Source organism: Drosophila gunungcola, assembly GCF_025200985.1.
Source record: "Drosophila gunungcola strain Sukarami chromosome 3L unlocalized genomic scaffold, Dgunungcola_SK_2 000003F, whole genome shotgun sequence".
Classification (NCBI taxonomy): Eukaryota; Metazoa; Arthropoda; class Insecta; order Diptera; family Drosophilidae; genus Drosophila; species Drosophila gunungcola.
Window position 1 is genome coordinate 6,992,294 of NW_026453179.1, and position 23,591 is coordinate 7,015,884.

Sequence of the window (23,591 nt, forward strand, 5' to 3'; positions counted from 1 at the left end):
AATACATTTGCAGCCCTGGTCCAGCCGGTTAATTTTTTGCAGAAGCGCTGGACAGAAAACTGAAAGAAAACGGCCTAAAGCAAAGTTTAATTAATAACTACAATTGTAAATAATCAGTTAAACTCAGAACCATTGTTGAAAAATCAGCTTTCAACGTGTAAACAACAGATTTGGGAGATTGGATAGTCGACCAGATTTCTCTCGGGCTGTGTGTATAACAAAATGGCGTCCTCGCAAGTCTCAAACAAATCGGGCTCCGGATGGCCGCGCCGCGGAAGCCAAGGCCAAGCGGATGCAGTCAGCAGCAACAACAACGGCACCCAAAAGTACACCAACCAGGCGCTGACCATCAATCGCACCATCAACCTGTGGGTATAACCATATACATGGAAGATATAATAGATTATTGGTGGATCGTTCTTTCTAGATATCCCTTGACCAACTACACATTCGGCACCAAGGAGCCGCTCTTCGAGAAGGACCCATCGGTGCCATCGCGATTCCAGCGAATGCGAGAGGAGTTTGATCGGATCGGAATGCGCCGATCCGTCGAGGGAGTGCTTCTTGTCCACGAGCACGGACTGCCACATGTCCTGCTCCTACAGCTGGGCACCACATTCTTCAAACTGCCCGGTGGAGAGCTAAACGCTGGAGAGGATGAGGTCGAGGGTCTAAAGCGACTGCTCTCCGAGGTGAGCGGAATATATAATTACCTAATAGAGTCCCCAAATGTGTATTAAGAATGGGTTATTCAGAAGGGCTTGAACAAAATTCGGTTTATTAAGCAAGTGTTTAACAGTACGACCAAAATTAAGTTAAGACAAATAAGTAATTTGCTATATTTTAAGGGTTTTATGAGTACTGTTTTTTTTTTTTGTAACTAACATTTCGCATTACGTTTACTGCTTTTAGTTTCAGAAGTTTATTTATTAGAAATCTAAAATGAATTTAGCACATAACTTATTACAGTGCTCAATTGTTTTTTATAGACGCTGGGTCGTCAGGACGGCGTGAAGCAGGAGTGGATTGTCGAGGACACCATTGGGAACTGGTGGCGGCCGAACTTTGAGCCACCGCAATATCCGTACATTCCGCCGCACATCACCAAGCCCAAGGAGCACAAGCGGCTCTTCCTTGTCCAGCTACATGAAAAGGGTAAATATCCGCAAGGGGTTTCTATGCCCTACGCGCAGGTATATCGAGCACACCGTGTATCCAGAATATCCATCTCTTCATGTATTTTATATAACCTATAGAATTTTTTTGTTTGCCAAAGACGAATACGCTAACAAACCTCATGTCATATCTTTTCAATGCTGTTTAGATACGGACGGGAACGCCAGTTACGATGTACCCTGAGCTGTTCCATTAGCGCCGTGTGTGTCGTATCTACCCAACTCAACTCTCAAGAGTGCAATGCCATAGAACAACAATCGAGCAAACAGAACATATCAAACAGAAAAGAAACAAGCAGATCGCAAAGCGGGCGCAGGCGACCATCTTAGATAGTTTTGATTCTAGTCCAATTGTACAACATGTCTCAAGTTTAAATTCAAATTGTATTTTTGCTCAGGACTGCGTGTTGGCATATTTTGTTGTTTCCGACTCTTGTCATTCGAAATTCTATGATTGTTCTTGTATTTAATTTTGTAAATATGTCGACATTATTGTGAGACTGAGCGCAGACATGTTATCCTTCTATTTACATATTTATTTATCTCCTAGCTTCTACTCTTACTTTTGTCAAGTGTCATGTGTTGTTCATCTTAAGGTTGTTGTGTATTTACTCAATTCAATCCTCCGGGCAGGCAGCAGAGAGCATTGTAACGTTGCTGGCTGTCGCAGTTATGCGCCCAAATCTCGCGTGTTTTGCAGATTTGCGTGCATGAAGGACAGCCAAGTCGCCAGACGGTACTTAAATTAAGCACTCGTTTATGTAAACACAAGCAAAATACTCTGTTTATACTTTCCATTGGCCCATATTTCCTAATGCTTACCTCTTTGTTGTGCGTTGAACTGAATTGAAGCATTTCAGCGCACAAATCAAACCGCACATATCATGTATAATGTTGCTCTTAATTGAAATTATGTTCATATCTGAAATTAGGAGACTTCGCTGGTCCAGCAAAGTCAAGTTTTCTTTGCAGGTCGCAGCGAACTCTAGTAATTAGTCTAACGAATCCAACTATGAATGTATAACATAACGCATACGTCTCTTTTTATAACATACGACAGCGAAATGATTTTGAATATGTAATTTGTACAACCGATTGTAATACCCTTAGATAATATATTCTAAGAACTTGAATGCTTGTTGCTATATCTACATACATGAATTCTGTCTCTATCGTTTTCTGTAATCTAGCACTATTTGCTGTACCCAAAAATTATAAACTTGTTGCTGCGCCATTGTTCGAGCTATACGACAACTCGCAAGGCTACGGACCGATCATCTCATCCCTGCCGCAGGCCCTCTGCAGGTAAGTCCAGCGCTTTCGGTTCTCTGTTCCCAGTTCTCCCATTAATATATTCATTCCCCTATAGATTCAACTTCATCTACATGTAAAGGCAAACAGACGGAGGGATCCACGTCCAGCAATAATTAAGCAACAGCAGCAGCGTCACCAACGATAGCTCTACCTTATAGATTTCAGCACCCCAGATCAGCCCGTAGATTTCCATTTCATGTGTGTGTGTGTAAACGTACATAATTGTATTGCAGATAAAATGGAAAGCCAGGCCCTTATACTTGGCAAATAGAGTCGACAAAAAATGTGCTTTATTTGTATATCTTCATCTTTAATCTATTTGCTTTTGGGGAGTGTGTTATAGAAACTAAATGTTAGACAATGTTTGAGAAATATTTAGTATAGTTATGAAGTTGGGTTCTGGCCAACTGGCCCTGTCCCTATAGCATGTACTCGCCGTAGATTTGTTCGAAATATTCGCGTTTTCTGTAATTGGAAGATACATACGGTTTGGGTTACAATAAGGTGTTTTGAGATTCCACGGTACAAAGCAAAATCGTAAAATAAAAGGATTTGCTTAACCCAAATTAAAAGTTTTGAAAATTAACTAGCTCAGTACCGACGGTAATTACTCTACGTACATTTTAATTAGCTATTGTTAACATTACTTCGTGAGGCTCTACGTTTACAGTTGCTCTTCGGAGTGCGTGGCTTGTAACAAATGAACGAATTAACAAAAGTCTGAGAAGAAGCTCACAACAAAACCATCGAACTGAAGTACAGGAACCGTTTGGTGTGTGGTTTTGATTGGGTAATACATTCTTAGTGTCTAGATTAATTTTGTTAATTATGCTTATGCCACACGTACAAAAGATGCTAGCAAATATTGCGTGCTTGTCGGTTTGTGGTCTTTACCACAACTTATTATGATAGAATTTGAGATCGTAGTAGCCCTGATCAGTGAGCCCGCCACCACCGCCGCCGGAGGAAGCGGTGGACATGGCATCCGTGTTGTCCTGGCCGGGCGAGGTAACGTCATGACCGGGTGGACGGTTGATCTTTACCACGCCGAAATCTTCGCGCTCCATCTGGTCGAACTCCATTTTGCTGCTGGGCATTACGGCCATTCCGACGCCGAACGAGCGATTCTTCATGCCCGTGTGCTGCTTGCTCAGTTGGAAAGCCGGAGCTCTTCGGTTGTCCCCCACGATGCTCTCGGCCACCTCCGGGGATCGCACGGAAGGAGGTGTCGGGGTGTGGCTCTTTGGCGGCGGTGATGGGGGAGTAATGACCTCCGGTTCGGGTTCGGGCACAATCTCCGGCTCGATTTCAGGCTCCGGTTCAAAGCTGTTGGCCTCCAAGTCGTCCAAACTCTGCCGCTGCAGTTGCTCGGCAATCTCTGCAAGATCATGGTTACCATTTCCGCTGTTGGGAGAGTTTTTTAAAGCGGTTAAAACTAGACTATATTATAGATACTACGAAAACAACAACACTCAATTATATCATTGATTTTATTGCTCGAGAAAAACAACGAAAATAAGTTACGACCAACAATTATGTAGTTAAATGATAAGTTAATATGTTGTAATCACAATTTGTCAGGTATTTTTGAATGTTTTGTGTAACATTTCCGATTTAGAGGGTTGATACTCTTTTCAGGTTTTTTGTTTTCTTGTGTTGTGGGTGGTGGTGTTGGTTTTGGTGGTGGGTGGTGGCATGCGGCAAGTGCAGCTTCTTCTGCTTGTACTCGTACATTAAGTAAATTCATCGATTGTATAAATTAACTAGGCGAAAATATAAATAATTTGCTAAAATCAAAGCTTTGTACAATGGTTGTAAATGTTAATATTTCAGTTTATCTAGTTTTAATTTATATTTCTTTTGTATGTGAAGCAGCCGTGTGCAATTTTTGTGGGTTGGCTTTTTCTATTTGATTCTGAAAGACAAACGAAAAGAACAAAATGATACCCAAATGAAGACCATACATAAAATGATATTGCTTGGACAGTTGGTATTAGGTGTAAATGGTTGGTGTTATACCTGTTCGATTCTGCACTGCCGTTGCCCTTGCCGCCCTTCGAGCTGCCAGCATGAATTATCTGAAAATAGAGAAATTTATTAGGCCAAATTCGGGGTGAAAATAATTAGAGATAAGATCGGTCTATTAACTTATATTAATAGCCACTTCGTGGGCCATACAATTCAATGAATTTCTCTATTAATTGCCAGCTACACAACTTAATACAAGCCTAGGTACAAAACGCAAACTAGTTTATGTTCCCCCAAAAAACAACCACTTGGCACGCAGCCAAAACACCACGATTTTGGGTTGGATTTCACCCCTGTTGACCCACTGGAAGTGAAATCCAAAGTATTACTTTCGATTTTCCTTTATTTTGATACAATTTAGAGATTTGGCCACAAGACGATTGTGTGAAGACTAGTAGGTTTTAACCAGGTCTTAAAAACATTTAAACATTGACGTCGCTACGTTAAAACTAAACATGGAAGAGTAATGCACTCGAAATTTGGTGCATTTCACTCGGTCTTGATTTTATATTTTACTGAACAGGCATGCCGGCATCTCCGTGTCCAAGCTCTGCGGTTCGCACTAGATAAATGGTGGTCTGGCAGTTGGGGCAAGTGGTGCACATCTCGGCATCCGGTGGTGCTGCGCCACCACCGTTTTCTCTTGGCACATTGCCACCGGCTGCTCCACCTGGAGTTGCTGCTACTCCTCCGGCTGCTGGTGGAGCTGCATGCGGAGCACCGGTTGCTGGTGGCTGCGTGGGCTGTGGGTCAGGTCGGTGTTAAATATCTTCAAAAGGTTCTCCATAACCCTAGTCATATTTACATATCCATGCTGGGGCATTTGATGTTGCGGTTGCAACTGATGCTGCTGCTGGGTTGCATATTTATTCTGCATTTGAGCATCTGGCTGGGCTACTTGCTGCTGCTGCTGCTGATCGTAGCCCCCTTGTTGTGGCATTTGCTGCTGTTGCTGCATCTGCTGTTGCATCTGCTGCTGATGGACATGAGCTCGTCCCGAGGGTGCTGGCTCCAGACGAGTTGGCTGTCCAGCAGCCGGTTGCATGTATTGCTGCGATGGTACAGCCCCGGGCGAAGGCATTTGCTGCTGTTGCCCAGCATCCGGTGGAGGCATTTGCTGATACTGCTGCTGGTTAATAATGGGAGCCCCTGCTGCCAAACCTGGCTGCCCTGCAGATGCTCCTCCGGCAGCTGCCTGCGCCATGTTTTCTTTATCCAGGCCGGAGTGACGAACCCTGAGCGGCCGGGCAAAGGCATTCGAAGCCAGGAATGCATCGTCCACATCCTGCAAGCCAGAACGACGCTGGAAGGGATTTTGGTTGCGTACAATGCCGCTTCGACTTAAAGCATCCAATGGACTCTTGCGAGGCTGTGATTGGGTTTATCATTCGGATTTAACACGCCTTATCAGCAAGGTGTCTTACATTTTCCGGATTCCTGGCCTGGCTGGGCGTCAGACTGACCTGACTAGGCTGCTTGTGACCCACGGCTACGCCTCCACCACCACCTCCATGGCGTGACTATAAACCAAGCTAGTCAGTCATCATTTTAAGGAGAGTATTATTTGACCAACTTACAGCCACGCTCGTCTTGGAGGCATGATAGCCACCACCACCACCTTGGCGTGCCCCGGAGGCATTACCACGTTTGGGATCCATAAATTAAATCACTGGAAATTAGTAAGCCGCACGAAAAACTTGGCACAAATCGCGACGAAACTAGTTGATGATTTCTTTCGGTTAAAAAAAAAAGGTATAAAATACAAATATATTTTTGTACACAGGAAGTCGAAAAAGATATCCGACTAGTATCGAGTATAAATTTGAACTGAAGTAAGGCTGGAGCTATGTGGGGCTTTACAATCGACCATTTGAGAACTTCAACCCAGCCAACTAGGGCTGTGATTTTATAAATTCCGATTTAACACAATATGTTTGAACTTTTGTTTAAGGTGTTCAATGGCTTTAAATTAGTCCCTGTATATTATAACAATTTTTGGATATCTAATTTTTACAAGGTATATTCATCCAAAATGCTATTGAACAAGTCAATAATATCAATTTAAAACCCCCATTGCTCAAGAAAATGGGTCTTGAATCTTGGCAGTCAATAAAAGTGTTTCAGTACCTCGGCCATGCTGCAGGTGGGACGAGGGGCTCCATATCGTCCGGACGGAGAGATCTGTGTTATCTGCTGAATCAGCGAGTTTGGGGTTGTCTGCTGCTGGGAACCACGCCGCCGGTTAGAATCCTCGCCCAGGTAAGTAGCACCAAAGAGCTGTGTGTTAGGACTGTTGACGATGTGTTGTGATCGTTAGTTATCATTGGTTAGCAATTAGCGCATCATGTGGAAAAAGATTAAAGCGTCATTAATGACTTAGTATAAGCAATGATATAAGTAATTTTAAATATCTGTATTCTTTGGAAGCATTTTCAGTTAATGAGTTATTTTATTTTGGTGTCTTAAGAAAAAAGAGCTAAGCTTTTCCAAACAAGTTTTCTTAAGTAACCAAACATGTATCTGACAGGGATTAAAAAAGCAAAGCAAGCAACAGGCCACCATTAAAGTTATTAATCAACTCGGACCGAGTTTTATCGATCAGCGGGCTTCCTTTGGCAAACAAACAAACAAATCTAGGGTCCGATTTGCATACGATATGCAAATGGGGCCAAAAGAAATGGCCAACAGAGGCCGAAAGTGAAATGTTTCCTGCAGCGGCGAAAGCAACGCCTTAATTGCCACGGACTGCGCCAGGTGGGGAAATCAGAAAAAAGCGACGCCTCCTCACCTGTTTGTGATGTGCAGGCCATTCTGGGTGCGCTGCGGCGACTGGGCGTGGCCGTGGGCATTACCATGTCCATTTGCGGAGGCCGCATCGTTAAAGAATCCCTCGTAGAGTACAAAATTGTTCGCCTGCGGAATGATGCGCTGCAAGCCGTAATGCTTGCTGAGGAAACCCAGAAGCTTTTCCGACGGCCTGTCCACGGAGCACTTGAGTGGCGTCCACTGCTCTTCGCTTAGCATTGTCTGGAAAAGACGCTTTCCCAAGCCGGCGCGTTGGCGGGACTCGTGGACATAGAAGTCTAGAATGGATGGAGCCTGCTCCACCTTGCGCGTCTGCCCGGACTCGTCGAACAAATAGAGATCCTTGGTGCCCACTTTAAGCAGACCCGTCACGGCACCACTGAAAAAGGTTATATTTTTTTTTTAATTAACATTTATCGGGTTTATTGTGTTTATACAAAAAATAGATTAAACTAAAATCATAACATTTCAGTAAGAATGGTAATACCTTAGTTTCATTAAATGCAATAGAGAATAAAAAGCTATTTGATGAATAAATTATTTGTTTATTGTGTTAAAATGCCTTTATAAAAAACGATTTGATGAACATTGCTTAAAAATGGGTTTATTTGAAAAGGGTTTTTAACTACAAGTAAAAGAATCCCAACAGATACAAAATATTAGCTTTAGTAGCTTTAGTATAAGGTATGTTTGATATTAGTGATCCTCGATCAGGACTACTTACTTGTGACCCGCTTCACTATCCGCCAGCAGATAGATGGTCTGGTTGTCGGACATCCGCAGACGTTGAGCCGTGGTCACCGGCTTGCTGAGACCCTGCGAGGTGGCCGAGAGCTGGCCCAGCCGGTCGATGATCTCCGACATCTTGGAGGTGGCATCTCTGCGCGCGTGGGTGAGTGTGGAAAGCGTATCGGTTAGTCGGATCGGGAAATTTAGATCACACTCCGCGTACAATTTCAATACTCACAAACACTGACGCCGATCACCGCGAAATGTGTGCGGCAGGAGGTTCGATGTCACCTTGATAATTGGCTGCGGAAACAGCGGCTTGATATCGAAGCGGAACTCCACCATTATGTTGCCCCTCGATTGCTCTTTTAGTCTCTAGTTGGTGTACTAAATGTGTGTGTCTCTGTGCACAGCCCCTGCAATTGAGAAATGAGAATTGCGAATTTAATGGAGCGTTGCGAAAGCGGTGCGCAAACAATTTGATTATCAGATGCCGCACGAATCAGCCCGACCCGGCTCACAGCTTTGTCTATTTCGCTGTGGGAAACGCTGCACATGCAATCAATCCAATCATTGTTGCTTTTGCCCGCGTCCCGCCTTCATCAATGATTCAGCAGATGCAAGCAAGCCCACACGTGTACACTAAGGAAAAACACAAAAATCAAATTTGTAAAAGTGCCTTAAAATCAAACAAGAGATAGTTTTAATACAAAAAAATCGTTTTTGGATGCTCCGTAAATTTTATTGAGGAGTTTAAGCGGAATAACTGAAAATTAATTAGGAAATTAGGAGATTTTAAAAATAAATATTTAAATAATTATTAACGTGGCTTAACACAATTAATTATTATTATTTTTTAAAGGTCATTAGAAAACTAAGAACTCCTAAACGTTTTAACACTGATACAAGTTTTTTTTTATAAATAAAAAGAGCTAGGAAGGTAAAGAGAACTTAACTAGAAATGTTATTTGTAAATAAGTAAAGGAAGAATTTTTTAATACATAATTTCCATTTTATTGCGATATTCCTCACCGTGTTTTGACCTAAATCTAAAACTTTAAATAACAACCTTATTTATCCCTAACTTTTTAGGTTACAATTTAATTCTTAGGTCATACTGTAGACCCACAATGAAGAACCAAGACTTTAACCAATTTGTAAAATTTAAAAATGTAAAAAAAAATATATCTCTGACTATATTTCGCGAGTGTAAATTTGGGGGCAAAGCCTTAAAATCAGCATTTATTTTGTTTAGGTTACCGACTCCGCCTGTTGACCCAAATCATCGCATTAGGCTCGGATTACTATAGAAACTGTTGCGTTCGGCGGGGATTCCTTTGCGACAGGACTAGGGATATATTTAGCTTCCGTTTCGGGGGCGTGTCTGTCAGGACGAAACGTTAGTCGCTTGCATGCCACTACCGCCTTTGTTAATATGCGGAGTGCAACGAACCCTGAGAACTCAGAGAATGACGATAACGCAGAGCAAGAGCTTTCAATTGTAATTACCTTTGATGGGGCGGGCAGCAAAACTTTTTCCCTTTGTTACCGTTTTGTCAGGGGAAAAGTTAAACAACTCTCTGCCAGCTTCGCAGCAAGCAGCGCTGCCCGAGTTTCCAAAGCGATAGCAACAGAAAAGCCGTTCTCGACAAATGACGTGTTTTCATTTCATTTCTACATATCAACAACACCCACAGCTGTGTTTATAGTAATAGTACTACAGAAGTTTTAAACCGTTTGTGATAAGTCACTGAAATCATAAACATTAATACATAAACACACAAACAGAAAATCCTAGCTTAAAAAAATTCCTGCAAATGTTTGTTCGAGAGAACCCCCTGAAAATATTGTTAAGAACATTAAGTTAAAAGTAATTTAATATTTTTCACTAAGGAAGAATTTGGAATACTGATTTTTTGACCTCGGCTGTGAGTTGCACATCTATGTATGTATATGGCCCCCAGCAAAGGGGACTACCTTGTTGTTGTTATTGCAAAGGCTGTTTATTTTCCAGTGCATAACCGTTGACGTTGCCATACACAAAATCAGCCCACTTTGTAACTGTTTATAAGCATTCAGCAAGCGATGCAATAAAAAAAAAAAAAAACGACAAAAAACGAGAACAACAAAGAAAATCCACGCACCGCATAAGGAGTGAGAGCGAGAGCAATTCTTGAGCTCCCCTTTTTGCTCCACTTGTAAATGTGTCAAGTGAGCATGTCTCTCTCTGGCTTACATACATGAAGGTGTATAGTTAATGTGAGAGCGTGAGAGATTTAATCAGCGGAATTAAAATCGCGTGCAGCCGTAAACAAGTCGAGTGTTAGAAAGGAAAGGGGGATCGTCACCTGCAATCTTACGGTTAATCAGTAGACGGCACAAAAACAACTCGGCATGGAAACAACAGCTGAAAAACAAATCAATCGAGAGGTGTAGACAATTGGCAACCAAATATAAAAATAGTAATTTCTCTATTAATCTGCCTGGTGATGAAAATTAATACATCAATTTCACACAGCCTTCTGTCTAGAGCTATAGCTATTAGCCTAGCCTATCAGCTTTCGGCTGGAAAAACAATCCCTCAAAATGTCGTGTCATTATGCAAGCCTCGAGCGTTCCGATTCAAAGTGGGCGGTAACAGTTGAGGGTGTGGCCTGGGGGCACAATTACGGGACAGCTGACAGCTGCCTCACTAAATTTCATGTTGCTGTTAATGGATGAGCAGTAGACATTCTATAAACGTAACTTCTACAAGAAGTTTTTTTAAACATAATAATTTACTGGCTTGTTTTCTTAAAACCAATTATCTTTATATCATATATCATAGGTTTGAACATAGTTTAAAAGATATTTATATATTTGGTTGACATATTCTCCAAAAATCTTCCAAATAAAAAAATGTCTTTCTTTAAAATTATTATATGTAAATATCTTTGAAATATAATTTTTGAAAACATCTTTGATATAAGACTTTTAACAGAAAGTTAATTCTGAATTGTCAGACGAAATAACTTTTTCATATCCTTATAACTCTGTTGTTGTCTAAAATCCACTCTTTCTAAGAAACAAATTGTTTAAAATGGTATTAAAGGGCCTGACTTAATAATAAATGGAATCCTCAATGAATTTTTCGTAAATTAGAAACCATTATCGCGTCAGGCACTCGATGGGCATAATAAATTAGCCAGCTCAGGTACTTTGCCATGCGTTTCGGATCAGGTGACGAGCCTACCTCTATACTTTGAATGCCCATGGAAAGTATACAAAATGGAAACGGACTTGGTTGAAAATTTATGCAGCAACAAGGTCAATCAATAAATGCAGACCCAAGGAACACCCAAAACCCAAGACGAGTTGCCAAGGCAAGGAAAACCTTAGACTTAAAATAAAAACAAAATAACGGTAAACGACAGGTGCCGCAGCCGCTGACAGGCTCAGGTAAAGGTACAGGTGTGGTTTCTTCCGCTCTTGCCCCGCGTTTTCTTTTTCCTTTTAGGGTCTTTGGTCGCTCAAGGCAACGGCAATTAAAAACAGTCAACTGTATACGGTTTTGTTTAGTGTAAGTCGTTGGCCGAAGTAAGCTTTAAATATGCATGAGTACATGCTCAGGCATGCACATGCACGCACAGCACGCAATAAATTGTTTATCGTTATCGATAACATGTCATCGCTGGCAATGAAATACTTTTTGCGGTCTCGCTGCCTGATATAATGTTGTTTTTGCCCTGTTTACCACAAACGAACGATCGCGAACGGTCAAAACAACTTGTTATTCTACAATTGCAAAAAAAAAAAATTACCATAGCAACGATAATAACAACAATAAACCGCAGGGGGAATTGCATTTTCAGAAGTTTTTGTTGTTTTTGTCGCTTGCATTGCAGGCTTCTTTGTTGTTGATTTGTATCTAATTACTGGAGACCAAAACAAGAATCGTGAGTTTTTATGAAAGAACAAATTAGAGAAGATTCTCCATCTTGCGTTACAGCTTACATATGTATGACGTTGCAATACTAGCTTTAAATTGCATCAGAATGTCAGACAGTTTAAATATAATTCCCGCCGTTTTAAAAATACTGAGAGTTTATACCAGCTTTAATCTGCTGAGATTTCGGTTATTTTCCACATCAATGATTAAGCATAAATGCAAAAAGAAAGTATTGAAAACAGGGGGATCAACCTGACAAAAAAGTACACTGCCCCTTAAAACTGATAAGCGCCATTAAAAATACAGACGAATTCCGAGAACTACCGATTAAATAACTATTTTTTTTATGATAAGCCTGATAATACAATTTGTATTAAGGGATAAATAAATTGGAATTTGTTTTACATGATACTTGTTTGCTATTTTAGTGCACTTTAACCAAACTTTTAAAAAATTAATACAAAATTGGAAGTTAATGAAGGGATGTGTAATGAAAAAGGAGTTCGGATTGGGAAGGTTCGTGCTAGAAAGGTCCAACCGTGATTACAATTTTGCAAGACCAATTTCAAGAATCAGGGTCATAAATGCCACACTTGTTATTTGTTTTCCGACAATTTTTGAGGTAGTCTTCCGATGCGTAGTCTTAATACCCGTCTCCTGCCAATCGCCCAGTGTTAAATGGTGCCAGAAAAGATAAGGCATGATGGTCTGCTGCTGGAAAATCCAGTTCTAGGCGGCTCTCCTAAGCACTCGAGTGTCGCGAGTTTAATGACAGCTAAATCATAATTGTTTCTATAGTTTCATTTTTTTGTGATAAGCAGACATTGTCGCATTCATGCAGCACATGTTGGGTTCAAAGGTTCATGTCTACCCAAAGCTATTCTCTTTCAATTGAAACTGATTAAATAAGAATTGAGCGTAATTCGAGGATAAAAAACGAAAAAAGTGTAATCTAAAAGTCGTGGTGAAAATAAAAAGTTGTAAATTCGTTACATACAAACATGTGTCACGCACACTTGTAAGCTTATCGTTCGATCGTTGCACACAAAAAAATAATACAAATTTAAATCAATTTCATGTTGATATTACAAAAGTAATTGAAACTATTGTATAACATTTTGAGATGCAAATTTCTTGCAAAGGATAATTTAATCGACCGAAATCAGATTAGATGCTTTTGTTAAAAGAAGACCGAGTATTTTGAATCAAATTTTTATGGGTATATACTAAAGCTGGACTTCATCATGAAACTGACCGCCTTATCATGTCAATTTTCTTTCTGTGTGGTCAGTGAGAAAAGAGAGAACGACAGAGAGAGAAACCTGCTTTTGTGTGCGTTGAGCGGGTTTTCTTAAAAGGGCGATCGAGTGTTTTTGAGTCACTTGTGAAAAATCAGTCATCGTGAGCAGTTCGACTAAGAAAAACTCCGCTAGCAAGCAAAGCAAAACCACTTATCAAACAAAAACAAATAACAGCTGGGCAGCAACGCGAAGCGCGTGTGCAAAAAGAAACGAGAAAACATACACAAAAAAAGCACAAGATATAGAGATACACAAAAAAAGAAGCAGCGGAAAATTTTGGGGCCCAAACAAAGCCGAAGCTTTTACGTCGAGCGGTATATACAAATACAAGAAATTCCCAAAAATCACAACGTGTTCGCCGGTCAAGATGAGCGGTTCCGTTTTGAGTTTGGCGCGTCCTGCAGCAGCCACAAATGGCCACCATCTTCTAGGCCAAACAGATAAATTGCAATGGCAATGGCACCTCGGGAGGAGCGGCCAAAACCACTGTGGCCTCGGCCATAACACCACCCAAACAGCCCCAATTGGCGGCCAAGGTCATCCAGCAGTCGCAGATCGTCTGTTTCGATGTGGATTCCACGGTGATTTGTGAGGAAGGCATCGACGAGCTGGCCGAATATTGCGGCAAGGGAAGCGAGGTGGCACGTGTCACAAAGGAGGCGATGGGTGGCGCCATGACCTTTCAGGATGCCCTCAAAATAAGATTGAATATCATACGGCCCACTCAACAGCAAGTAAGGGATTTTATCCATGAACGACCCAGTACACTGAGCAAAAATGTGAAGCGTTTCGTGGCCCACTTAAAGGCGGAGGGCAAGCAGGTGTACTTGATCTCCGGCGGATTCGATTGCCTCATAGCTCCAGTGGCCAACGAACTGGGAATTCCCCTCAACAATGTCTATGCCAACAAGATGCTGTTCGATTATTTGGGCGAATACGATAGCTTTGACATTACTCAGCCCACTTCGCGTTCCGGAGGAAAAGCAGAAGCCATCGCCCTGATAAAGAAGGAGAATAGTGAGGGTTCTATCATCACAATGATCGGCGATGGAGCCACCGATCTGGAGGCCGTGCCGCCAGCCAACTATTTTATTGGTTTTGGTGGCAATGTCGTTCGACCAGAGGTCTATCGCCGGGCCCAGTATTACGTAACGGACTTTGAGCAGCTGATGGGGCAATGAGATATAACGACAGCGGTGGAGTGGCGAATTTAGTATTTGAAATCAACGTGTTATAGCTCTTAGTGATGCACATGCTATAGTCAAAGTATGAGAATGTGTATAATATATGTACTATAGTTTGTAATTAAATAACAATAAAAAGCGATAGTAAAAATAATGGAAAACGAATGAGTGAAATCGCACGAGGTGAATTTGTTACAGAAAATGTTAGCCGTGCGCTGTTAATGACGCAGCACAAGTTGTAAAAATACAGGGTGTGCCATAATCTAAGCAATTTTTATCGTAAAAACAAAATTTAAGTTTTTAAGAATTAGCAAATATTTAGAATGAAAAAATTTCAAGCAAATAAAATATATATAAAATAGTTTTATTGTTTTTTGGTGAATGAAGTATTGTTTTTTATTTAAAGGGATTAAAAAAATTAAAAAAGTTTTTAAAGAACTATCAAAAAAGTTTTATTTCGATTTTAAATGTTTCATTTAAAAATGTTAGTGTTATGGCAACACAACAAATAAGTCATAAAATAGAACAAAATAAAAAAGGTTACATGTAGAAAAAAAAAATATTTTATTAAAGTTTTTTTTGCTGGAATTTAGTTTATTGTCCTTTCTGTTATTTATGACTAGAAAGGGGTTTGACTAATTACGTACGTATACGAATGTTATACCAAATATGCACTAAATGCTAAAAGCTGTTAACGCTTGTTATGAACGTTCAGTAGGTTAAAAAAATAAAACCAGCATTTTGTTGTTTTGTGGCTCAATGGTTTTAGAAAGCAGTTTTTTCTTGTAAACAAAGTTAAACCATAAAATCGATAAAGCATAGATCACTCAAGTCTATTAAAAACGGGAAGCCCTTTTAATCCTAGTCTTTAATTATACGCCCTTTAATCACAAATAGAAAAGTTAGAAAACAGGGTGATGTTGAAGATCTATCATAGGAACACAAAAGCGAGGGAAAGTCTTCATAAAGAAAAATTATAAAGGTCACTGCTACCCAGAGAAATTTCTACAGCTAAACATAAACTGTAATGTCTTTTGGTTCGCCTATGTCACAATAGTGCTAGCACTTTATTTTTAATTACTTTAAACTGTTTTTCTAAAGTCGAACTAATGAATTTTGTGGATAAATAAGCCGATAATGTGGATTTTCAGTTGAGAGATTCGCACATAAAATTAAACTTATAGTATTGTCCCTCATCATTGACCCATTGCATAAACAGCTTATTTCTTCATTTACCATTAAAGACCAAGCCCTTAATTGTCCAAGCTTAATTTCCTTTCGACTTTAGCACGAAGGTGTTAGCAATTGGCGGCTCAAAGGCCGTAAAAACCAGAAAACTACACCTTCTGCAGCAATTATCAATTGCTGTAATCGACGCCCGCAGAGTTGAAACAGTTGGTTAGCTAAAAAAAAAAAAGCAAGGCCGAAACGTGGGTGTCAGCAGCGAGCAGTAAACCATGAATGGAACGGGTGGTTTGGCGGTCAACGTCATCGTGTTTAATTGGCGGCGGGAAACGCTTTGAGCCAGTTGAAATGTGGACCATATTAGGCGTGATTGGACTGCCGTTTGAACGGCATAGGGGCGTGAGTTTAGGCCAGGCTGCAGTCGGACGCAGAACGGGAAGAAAGCAGCCGCCGATGAGATCACCTACCTAATGAATGCGGCTTAAATGGGATCTGTTATGCCCTGCAGCCCTAATGAATCAACTTTTTTGGAAACTACAGTAAAATATCTGTAAAGAAGACTTCAAGAAGTTACAACTTTTTTATGCTTCACATTTTTTCGAAAGGATCGTGGTTTTAAAAAGGCAAAACTTATAATTATAAAATTCTTGATGTCAGGTCATAAACTAACCATTTTTTGTGAAGATTTTCTTTGAAATAGGTTTTAGATCTGTTTCATCATCTATAAACTTGTAGTGTCATAAAGGATATATTTGATTTGAAGTCAGGTCCTTAACGAGTTGGTTAACGACTTTTTATCTCTATGACTTCTGCTTTTGTTTAAGTAACGACCAAACAACTTCAAGATTATTCAAATTCAAGAAACCAAAATAGAATGTTGTGAGATTTATTGAAGGTAACGCCACTGCAGATACTTTTATAGAAATTTCGTAGTATTTTGGTATTGACATCAGAAGCTCCAAACAGAGCACAATACATATTCAAAATTCCCACCAAATAGTGGTTTCACTTGCAGAATTTCCACTGTGGATGCAAATGACGCACTTTTTACCCCAACTTCAGTGTCCGTTAATGTGTCTTTTAGTTATGACATTTTAGAAGTAACTTAGTGGATTGATTGATTTATCTAAGCTCTACTGTAGATGCCATGCAAATGAAACACTTTATGCTCATATCGGAGTGGCCGCTGCTGTCTTTTGGTAATGACTTCAGAGCTCCGTCGCATGACGTAAAGATGTTTTATTTATGTGCCCACTGAGCCACAAGGCAGCGGCACGAACGCGAAAGCGGTGGGCAGCGGAATGGAAATGGATTTGAAAATGGCATAAACGTAAACAGAAAGCTTGACGAAGGCAGACTTACCGCAACGGTGAAACAGTAAAACAGCAACCTCGGAGGGATTGGGCTTGAAAATCTGTCTCACGGCTATACGAATGCTCGTTCCAGTTTCCAGTGGGGCTATGGATGCACTGCTCCGGCTTTTCTGGTGCACTTTTCGCTTACGGATGCTGCGCGTTGAGATGCGGGCGTATCTGTGTATCTCTCTGTTACCCACACACTTGCGTTGGAGAAGGGGTCTTATATTGATTTTGAATTTTGTTTCAATCCGGCCAAAAAATGTACACAAGGGCTGTGTCTCTTGTATTTTCGTATTTGTTTTGCTCTAACACATAATTCCACACCTGGTGATTCGCCGCTGGTTTGTTGCTTTTGTTTGTTTGTGTATGTATACGCGGCGTGGTAACTCGGGAAATCAGAGCAAAGAGCCGGATGGCCGTAGCGTGGAAATTGCACGAAAGTCGGTTAAAAACTGAGCAGCGTTTGCGGCGAGCACAGATTTTTGGGGGTGAAGTACTTTGGAGCCAGATGCGAAGCTTTGGCTTGCCACACAGAGATGGCAAGCTGTTGATCGACCAATCGATAGTTTGGCGATGGGAGTTTTGGAATTTGTTTTATTATTTTTTTCATTGGCAAATTTAAATAAAAAATAATACAAAACAAAAGTCATTAATTAGCGTTTATTTACAGTATAGCTATAAAATGTATTGAAAGTCAGTTTTTTGAGTACCCAGAATGAGTCTGCAGTCTATTTTTTTAAATCTGTAATATGTTTAATCCAACCAAATTAGCTGTGAAATATCTTTGTTTTTCTTAATCTGGCTTCAAAAACCAGCGTAAAAAGTTTATTCTTTCTAGTGTGATTGATTTTAGTCTTACGGTCTTACTTTCAGTTTGCAAATATCTTTAATCAAAACAGAAAAAAAAATCTAGCATATAAATGGATTGGGAATATCTTGTCGTAAGCTTTGTATTACTTTAGTACATTTTTCTGATTTTTTTGGGGTGCTCCGTCTATTATTTAGTCCGACAAATACTTAGCTTTGCCAACTCCAGCCTCCAAAGATTAAATATTTTATTCTTAACGCATGGGCCTGGCGTTCGTTCACCCAGAGAAATCTGCCAACGCCTGTTATTTGCCTCTCGCTTTCTCTCATAGCTGGCGTACCGATTTCGCCGATCTGAGCACTAGGATTTAACAGAGACTTTAACTGTCCGACAAATTTCAACAAACACAACAAATAAGCTCAATGGTGCTTAAAAACTAATGTATAACAGTTTACAGTATATTAATATATAACATTTTTAATTTGAGTAAAGTTAATTTATAATGTTTTGTTTTCGTTCACGACCGAAATTTCTCATACACTGGAAAACGCTTTTCATAAAACCCTGGCTGTTAAGGCCCCCACAAAAACATTTTCCAGCTCCACCTCTGATTAACTATCGATATGCATGCATCAGCGGTCACACTTCGCCAATACGGTCCCACCTTGAGTAATATACGAATTACTAATAACAAAGGCTGCTTCCGCGGAAAAAGGACCATCGAGGACGCCCGATCGCTGCCACACGCCGAGAGCCTCCGCACAAATGCCGAAGAATGGTGACGCCGGCAACCGGAGCGGTTCCGGGACAACCAGCGACGGCTGCATCTACCAGGACGACGTCATTATGGGCGTGGGTGTTGCTTTCAACGTCAGATACACGGGCTGCGTGGAGGTCAAGACCTCTATGAAATCGCTGGATTTTGAAACCCGAACGCAGCTGGCCCGGTAAGTAAGCCTATCCATGAATCACCATCGGAATTATCATGTGTTTTCCACGATCAAACAGGGAGTGCATCAATCGGGTTTGCGAGGCGGCTGGCTTAAAGTCTGCTGGCAAGCGGAGATTAACCAGCTTCATATCGGACCGCCCCAGCATGCAGCACGCCGGCACCAACATCATCATCAATGTTTCCAGTCGAGCTTTGACCCTCAGCAATGTGGAATCGGGCGAGGTTATAGCCAATCACAACATGCCGCGTATATCATTTGCCTCAGGCGGTGATAATGATACCCTCGACTTTCTGGCCTACATAGCCAAGAACGAGGATGAGTGGCGGGCCTGTTATGTTCTGGAATGTGCTGGTGGCCAGAGCGAGGATCTAATAGTGACCATTGGCAAGGCCTTTGCCTTGCGCTTCAACGCTCTCAGTCGGCTGAATGATGCTTCAGGGGATTGCAACACCAACCAGAGCTGCAAGGAGAATGTGAAGGAGTACTACAACGATTTGCCCAACAAGTTGCCGCCAGAATTGCCGGAACAACAGCCGGTGCATCAGCATCGTGTAGCACAGCTGAACCTAAAGAAGCCACGCGATCGCTTGAGCAGCAACCTCATCGACCTCAACTCCCCGCCTCCCGATCAGACGACCAATAAGCTGGGCCACTTTGATCCCCTCCAAGCGACCTCGGCTGCCAGCTCCGTTTTGGCCACAGTGCGCGATGTGTTCGATGGACCACAGTGTCCACTCACGGCGGAGGTGTGGTTCCATGCGGGCATTTCCAGACCAATTTCGGAGCGCTTGCTGCAGCAGGATGGTGACTTCCTGGTGCGCGAGTCACAGGGAAAGCGGGGCCAGTACGTGCTTACTGGACTGGAGGGCAAGACGCCCAAGCATCTGCTGCTCATCGATCCCGAGGGCGTAGTCCGTACCAAAGATCGCATCTTCGACAGCATAAGCCACCTGATAAACTACCACTGGGCGCATGCACTGCCCATCATATCTGAGGATTCCGAGCTGGTCTTGCGTAACCCGGTGCGAAGACCTCAGCAAGATCCAGTTGTGGGCCCCATTACAACAGCATCTTCCTGAACAATCATACGTATACTTACCACAATTCATATACCTAACATAAAAATATATATACTGGCATCTGCATACACACTTAGATTTAAATATTGTGCACTCGTAGAGAATATCTTTTATATATCGTCTGTATAGCAACGAACCCATATACTTATGAATCGAATCTTAGATATTTACAAATATGTGCATGTCTACAGTATTTTCCATTCGAATGTGAATAAAGAAGAGAAACTGAAACCGAAGCTTGGGGTTCTTAAAATTCTTAAAATACGACTAAAAAGATTTCCTCTACTCCAATTGGAAATGATTTTGGCAAAGAAGTTTAATGAAATACTTTTAAGTCTAATTTGGTCTGTGCTCACTTATGCTGTTCACCAATATTTCTCGCTTTTTAGGCTTTTACTAATTAGGCTTACAAATCGACCAAGTCCTCCAGGGATTCAACCTTGATTTCCCGTGCAGTTGGACTCCCTGATTTAGAAAATAACACTCCAAATTTTTTGGAACTAGTGTCACTTCTGATGTTATTAAAGATATACAACCAAGACTTGAAAGTTTTTGGATCACGTGTTTGGTTTGGGCCCTCATATAGGGCCTGAGAAACCCCATCTGCTCCACAAGGTCTCCACTCGAATTTTGTCGCCTGATTGTTCGCAAAAACCTCGCCCGCAATGACTTCCACTTTGAAATGCAATCTACAACTGTATAATTTCATATTGAGATTGCTTCTAATTTATTTATTTCCTGACCCTTCCTCACATCTGCGATCAATTTAACTTCTCCCATGTTTAACTAAAGATGTGTTGATGATCGGGGTAAGTAAGGCGAACAGCTGACAAACGCTGTCTTTGTCGGGTCAAAGCCTTTTAATTAGCCTTTTAATATAATTAACTCGCAGGTAAGCGCAAGCACAACCCCTTAGGTTTTTATGCTTTTTTCGTATTTTTGTAAACCTTTGTGGGTCAATTTTCAATATCAGACTTATCATATTGATTAACAAGAAAGGAAGAAAACCAAATATTCTTTTAAAAAAATCAACATTTGAAAGTGTTTAACAACATTATTGAGAAGCTATGATGACTTTTTGATAAATATTCAATCGTTATTTTAGCAATATTAATACCGTCATTCGGAATAATATTTCTATGTATCGAAGTATATTTAAATTCATTGAAAAATAGTCGTCCAATTTTAACAAATTTTATAACGCAATTTTAAAATTTTTTCAGTATTTATTGTTTAGATGGGAGCTTTATGATTTAGTCGTCCGATCCAGTTCGTTATAATAATAACAGCGGCACAAAGACAACTTTGGGTAAGTTTTTTGAAAAATAGCTTTAAAACTAAGAGACAAACGGACATAACTAGGTGGGCTTTCCTGGTGAGAGCATATATATATGTTATAGCGTGGGAAATGTCTTCTGCACTGATTGCAAAGCTTTGACTGAAATTATAATAGCCACTGCAAGAGTATAAAACGGAGCCCTAACAATAGTAAAACACTGTTTAGAAGCTCATCTTTTTGTGCGCAGGGATAAATTTATAATCTTCTATTCATATCCTACACTGAGAAGTTTAAGAATGTCCTTTTTAGTAAATATATCTGAATAACTGCAGATTACTTTGATAACGACACTACATTGAAAAAAAACTGCGAGTGGTTTTGTATATTCTTCTTATAAACGTATCACCTACTTATGAAACGAAAAATGTCACCCAATATTAAGTTTACTAAGGGGAGGAGCTCTACTTTTATCATTCAATAGGAACCGATATTAAGGGATAACACACATATGCACACTTCAAATGCACTTCACACAAGCTGGTTTATTGTGATTCCATGCAAATAAGAACATCATCGTCTACGCGCTATAAAAAATCTTAGTTGCGACGTCCAAAGTTGTTGGTGTTGGGCTGGGTGAGCTGCAGGCCACGGATGTTGTGGAAGTCCAGCAGCTTCAACATCTCCTTGGTGTCGGCGTCGACCTCGATGATGTCCTGCTCCAGAGCGGAGACGGCCGGGACGTAGTTGTCGCGACGCTCACGCTCCTCCTCCTGCAGCTTGATGGAGATGCCACGCACCTGGGAGTGACGCAGACGGCCCATCAAATGGGTGACATAGCTGAAAAGGAATCAAAGGGTCATTAGCTACTCATTAATTATTCCTCTTCTAGCCAGTGATGTAATGTAAAAAAAAAAAACCTAGCGGAAGACAAAAGCTTAATTCTTTTATGCAAACCATTAACAGAATGTGGATATAAAGCAATATTGAGATATAATTCAGTTATATTAGCTTAAAACTATCCATAGAACTAAGAGTCTCTTATTTATGCTAGGCAAAAGAGTAAATTTAAGCCTACTTCTAGCTCTCAATTCAAGACAAGCCACTAGCCACTTAGACACTTGAACCAATTATACAATTTAAAATTTTAAAAAAATATTTCAGAAAATTTGTTTGGAACTTAATAAAATCATAATTTTTAAATTCTAGAATGTACAATCGGCAGCATAAGCATTATTTTGATAAGCATTCACATCACTGAGCTTAGATTTTCGCTGCGAAACTCACCCGGCAATCTTGTTGCGGAGGGGCTTGGTGGGGATGATGGCCACCTCCTCGCAGATTCGCTTGTTGGTGTGGAAGTCCAACGTCAGGCGAGTGTAGTACTTCTCGATGATGACCTTAGCGGCCTTCTTCACCGTTTTGGTTCGTACGCGACCCTGTTTGCGGAGGTAAACAATAAGGGTTAATCCTTGAAATCATATTTGGTTTGTCCCTTATTTGATGCCAGAAATAAAGCGTTCGCTCTTCACTTTTTTCCGGCATCTTTCTGTGCACTTTCACTTGGCAACAACTTGTTAGTTGCTTGCAAACGATTTTTCTTAATTATTGCTGCGATCCGATGGGAATACAGAAGTCACAGACAGACACCGCACACAAATTTTTGTTTTTAGGGTAGTAATATTTTTTAATGCACGTGGGCTGCTGCTGCCGCAGTTGATGTTTTTGGTTATTTCCCGGTTCTCCAAAATATTTTTTCCCGATGTCTTGTTGAAACCTACCATTATGTTGCTTGATGGTTATTTTAATCACCGCTAAAATGAGAAATTATCAATTATTTTCTAGAAAAACGTGGATAAACGAAATTTGTGCACATACCTCGCCGGAAACGAAAGAAAAAGAAGGATGCAGTGTGACCGGGATTGGGGTGTGAAAAATATACTAAAATATACCGCAAATATACCATACGTGTAAAAATCCCAAAGTTTTATAACTGCGATACTGGGGAACATAACTGGATAACTCGGAACTTAAAATGATTCTTATAGATAACAATAAAAATATATGTATATATATGAAAAAAATAGCAAAACCTAGAGTATCCCAAGTGTAGACGGTCGGTCATTGCGTTAGCTCTGATATCGATTGGCGTAAGTGTGAATAGAATGTGATGGATCAGTTATCAGTGATCAAGTTTGTTCTGCTGAACGCTTTAATTAATTAATTTTTGCTTGTTTTGTTTGTTTTTTATTTTTGAATTGCTTACACTCTGATTTTTCTGTGTATTCTAATTGATATTTACACAATCGATATAGGCCAGCAATAAAAGGTAGCGTACTATTTGTTGTTTTTTGCTGATCATAATGGAATAATTTTTGCAACATGCTGAATACGACCAATGTTACCGACGCCATTAAGTCGCACATATAAAAATATATTTTCGTTCATATTTAAGATGTTCTTTCCTC

At 40.6% G+C, this 23,591-nt stretch overlaps 6 protein-coding genes across 8 annotated transcripts; 3 read left to right on the top strand and 3 right to left on the bottom strand.

Moving 5' to 3' along the window:
* The first annotated feature begins 2 nt into the window (after nucleotides 1-2).
* On the top strand, nucleotides 3-2,777 carry LOC128258910 (cleavage and polyadenylation specificity factor subunit 5). 2 transcript variants are annotated; one of them, XM_052990908.1, is made up of 5 exons: nucleotides 3-368; nucleotides 428-692; nucleotides 990-1,155; nucleotides 2,366-2,480; nucleotides 2,545-2,777. In XM_052990908.1, exons 1-5 carry the CDS (start codon nucleotides 223-225, stop codon nucleotides 2,564-2,566), a joined length of 714 nt encoding a protein of 237 aa, XP_052846868.1. In that variant the 5' UTR covers nucleotides 3-222; the 3' UTR covers nucleotides 2,567-2,777. The 2 variants fall into 2 exon arrangements, with proteins under 2 accessions (XP_052846868.1, XP_052846869.1); XM_052990909.1 differs by lacking the exons at nucleotides 2,366-2,480; nucleotides 2,545-2,777 and adding an exon at nucleotides 1,325-2,308.
* On the bottom strand, nucleotides 2,774-17,555 carry LOC128258906 (alpha-tubulin N-acetyltransferase 1). Of its 2 annotated transcripts, none has more exons than XM_052990904.1 (7): nucleotides 17,012-17,555; nucleotides 8,290-8,467; nucleotides 8,047-8,202; nucleotides 7,306-7,701; nucleotides 6,645-6,807; nucleotides 4,509-4,567; nucleotides 2,774-3,893 (listed from the first exon to the last, which is right to left on the bottom strand). In XM_052990904.1, exons 2-7 carry the CDS (start codon nucleotides 8,394-8,396, stop codon nucleotides 3,380-3,382), a joined length of 1,395 nt encoding a protein of 464 aa, XP_052846864.1. In that variant the 5' UTR covers nucleotides 8,397-8,467; nucleotides 17,012-17,555; the 3' UTR covers nucleotides 2,774-3,379. The 2 variants fall into 2 exon arrangements, with proteins under 2 accessions (XP_052846864.1, XP_052846865.1); XM_052990905.1 differs by lacking the exon at nucleotides 2,774-3,893 and adding an exon at nucleotides 3,962-4,404 and having other exon boundaries at nucleotides 17,012-17,552.
* Nucleotides 4,843-6,401, bottom strand: LOC128258907 (mediator of RNA polymerase II transcription subunit 15). Its single transcript, XM_052990906.1, has 4 exons — nucleotides 6,095-6,401; nucleotides 5,942-6,037; nucleotides 5,323-5,886; nucleotides 4,843-5,260 (listed from the first exon to the last, which is right to left on the bottom strand). The coding sequence occupies exons 1-4, from the start codon at nucleotides 6,173-6,175 to the stop codon at nucleotides 5,030-5,032; spliced, it is 972 nt and encodes a 323-aa protein (XP_052846866.1). The 5' UTR covers nucleotides 6,176-6,401; the 3' UTR covers nucleotides 4,843-5,029.
* Nucleotides 13,346-15,024, top strand: LOC128258909 (phosphoserine phosphatase). Its single transcript, XM_052990907.1, is given in 2 exon segments — nucleotides 13,346-13,710; nucleotides 13,712-15,024. Coding segments are annotated over 2 exon segments (813 nt in total). The 5' UTR covers nucleotides 13,346-13,647; the 3' UTR covers nucleotides 14,462-15,024.
* Nucleotides 17,556-18,438: 883 nt separating the features above from the next.
* On the top strand, nucleotides 18,439-20,083 carry LOC128258627 (SHC-transforming protein 3). Its single transcript, XM_052990335.1, has 2 exons — nucleotides 18,439-18,762; nucleotides 18,824-20,083. The coding sequence occupies exons 1-2, from the start codon at nucleotides 18,581-18,583 to the stop codon at nucleotides 19,845-19,847; spliced, it is 1,206 nt and encodes a 401-aa protein (XP_052846295.1). The 5' UTR covers nucleotides 18,439-18,580; the 3' UTR covers nucleotides 19,848-20,083.
* Nucleotides 20,084-21,637: 1,554 nt separating this feature from the next.
* On the bottom strand, nucleotides 21,638-23,010 carry LOC128258645 (40S ribosomal protein S17). The gene is made up of 3 exons (XM_052990364.1): nucleotides 22,905-23,010; nucleotides 22,411-22,562; nucleotides 21,638-21,963 (listed from the first exon to the last, which is right to left on the bottom strand). The coding sequence occupies exons 1-3, from the start codon at nucleotides 22,905-22,907 to the stop codon at nucleotides 21,723-21,725; spliced, it is 396 nt and encodes a 131-aa protein (XP_052846324.1). The 5' UTR covers nucleotides 22,908-23,010; the 3' UTR covers nucleotides 21,638-21,722.
* Between the last annotated feature and the right edge of the window lie 581 nt (nucleotides 23,011-23,591).

What these genes read in the sequence shown, in the direction of transcription:
- LOC128258645 (XM_052990364.1), bottom strand. An exon ending in CTCCGCAACAAGATTGCCGG is followed by an intron (nt 21,964 to 22,410) that starts GTGAGTTTCGCA and finishes ATTCCTTTTCAG; the next exon opens with CTATGTCACCCATTTGATGG.
- LOC128258906 (XM_052990904.1), bottom strand. Translation starts at nt 8,396, where the DNA reads ATGGTGGAGTTCCGCTTCGATATCAAGCCGCTGTTTCCGCAGCCAATT. An exon ending in GGTGATCGGCGTCAGTGTTT is followed by an intron (nt 8,203 to 8,289) that starts GTGAGTATTGAA and finishes CCACGCGCGCAG; the next exon opens with AGATGCCACCTCCAAGATGT. An exon ending in CCACCTGCAGCATGGCCGAG is followed by an intron (nt 4,568 to 6,644) that starts GTACTGAAACAC and finishes CTCTATTTTCAG; the next exon opens with ATAATTCATGCTGGCAGCTC.
- LOC128258907 (XM_052990906.1), bottom strand. Translation starts at nt 6,175, where the DNA reads ATGGATCCCAAACGTGGTAATGCCTCCGGGGCACGCCAAGGTGGTGGT. An exon ending in AGGCCAGGAATCCGGAAAAT is followed by an intron (nt 5,887 to 5,941) that starts GTAAGACACCTT and finishes ACCCAATCACAG; the next exon opens with CCTCGCAAGAGTCCATTGGA. An exon ending in AAATGCCCCAGCATGGATAT is followed by an intron (nt 5,261 to 5,322) that starts GTAAATATGACT and finishes CCTGACCCACAG; the next exon opens with CCCACGCAGCCACCAGCAAC.
- LOC128258627 (XM_052990335.1), top strand. Translation starts at nt 18,581, where the DNA reads ATGCCGAAGAATGGTGACGCCGGCAACCGGAGCGGTTCCGGGACAACC. An exon ending in ACCCGAACGCAGCTGGCCCG is followed by an intron (nt 18,763 to 18,823) that starts GTAAGTAAGCCT and finishes ACGATCAAACAG; the next exon opens with GGAGTGCATCAATCGGGTTT.
- LOC128258910 (XM_052990908.1), top strand. Translation starts at nt 223, where the DNA reads ATGGCGTCCTCGCAAGTCTCAAACAAATCGGGCTCCGGATGGCCGCGC. An exon ending in ATCAATCGCACCATCAACCT is followed by an intron (nt 369 to 427) that starts GTGGGTATAACC and finishes CGTTCTTTCTAG; the next exon opens with ATATCCCTTGACCAACTACA. An exon ending in TAAAGCGACTGCTCTCCGAG is followed by an intron (nt 693 to 989) that starts GTGAGCGGAATA and finishes TGTTTTTTATAG; the next exon opens with ACGCTGGGTCGTCAGGACGG.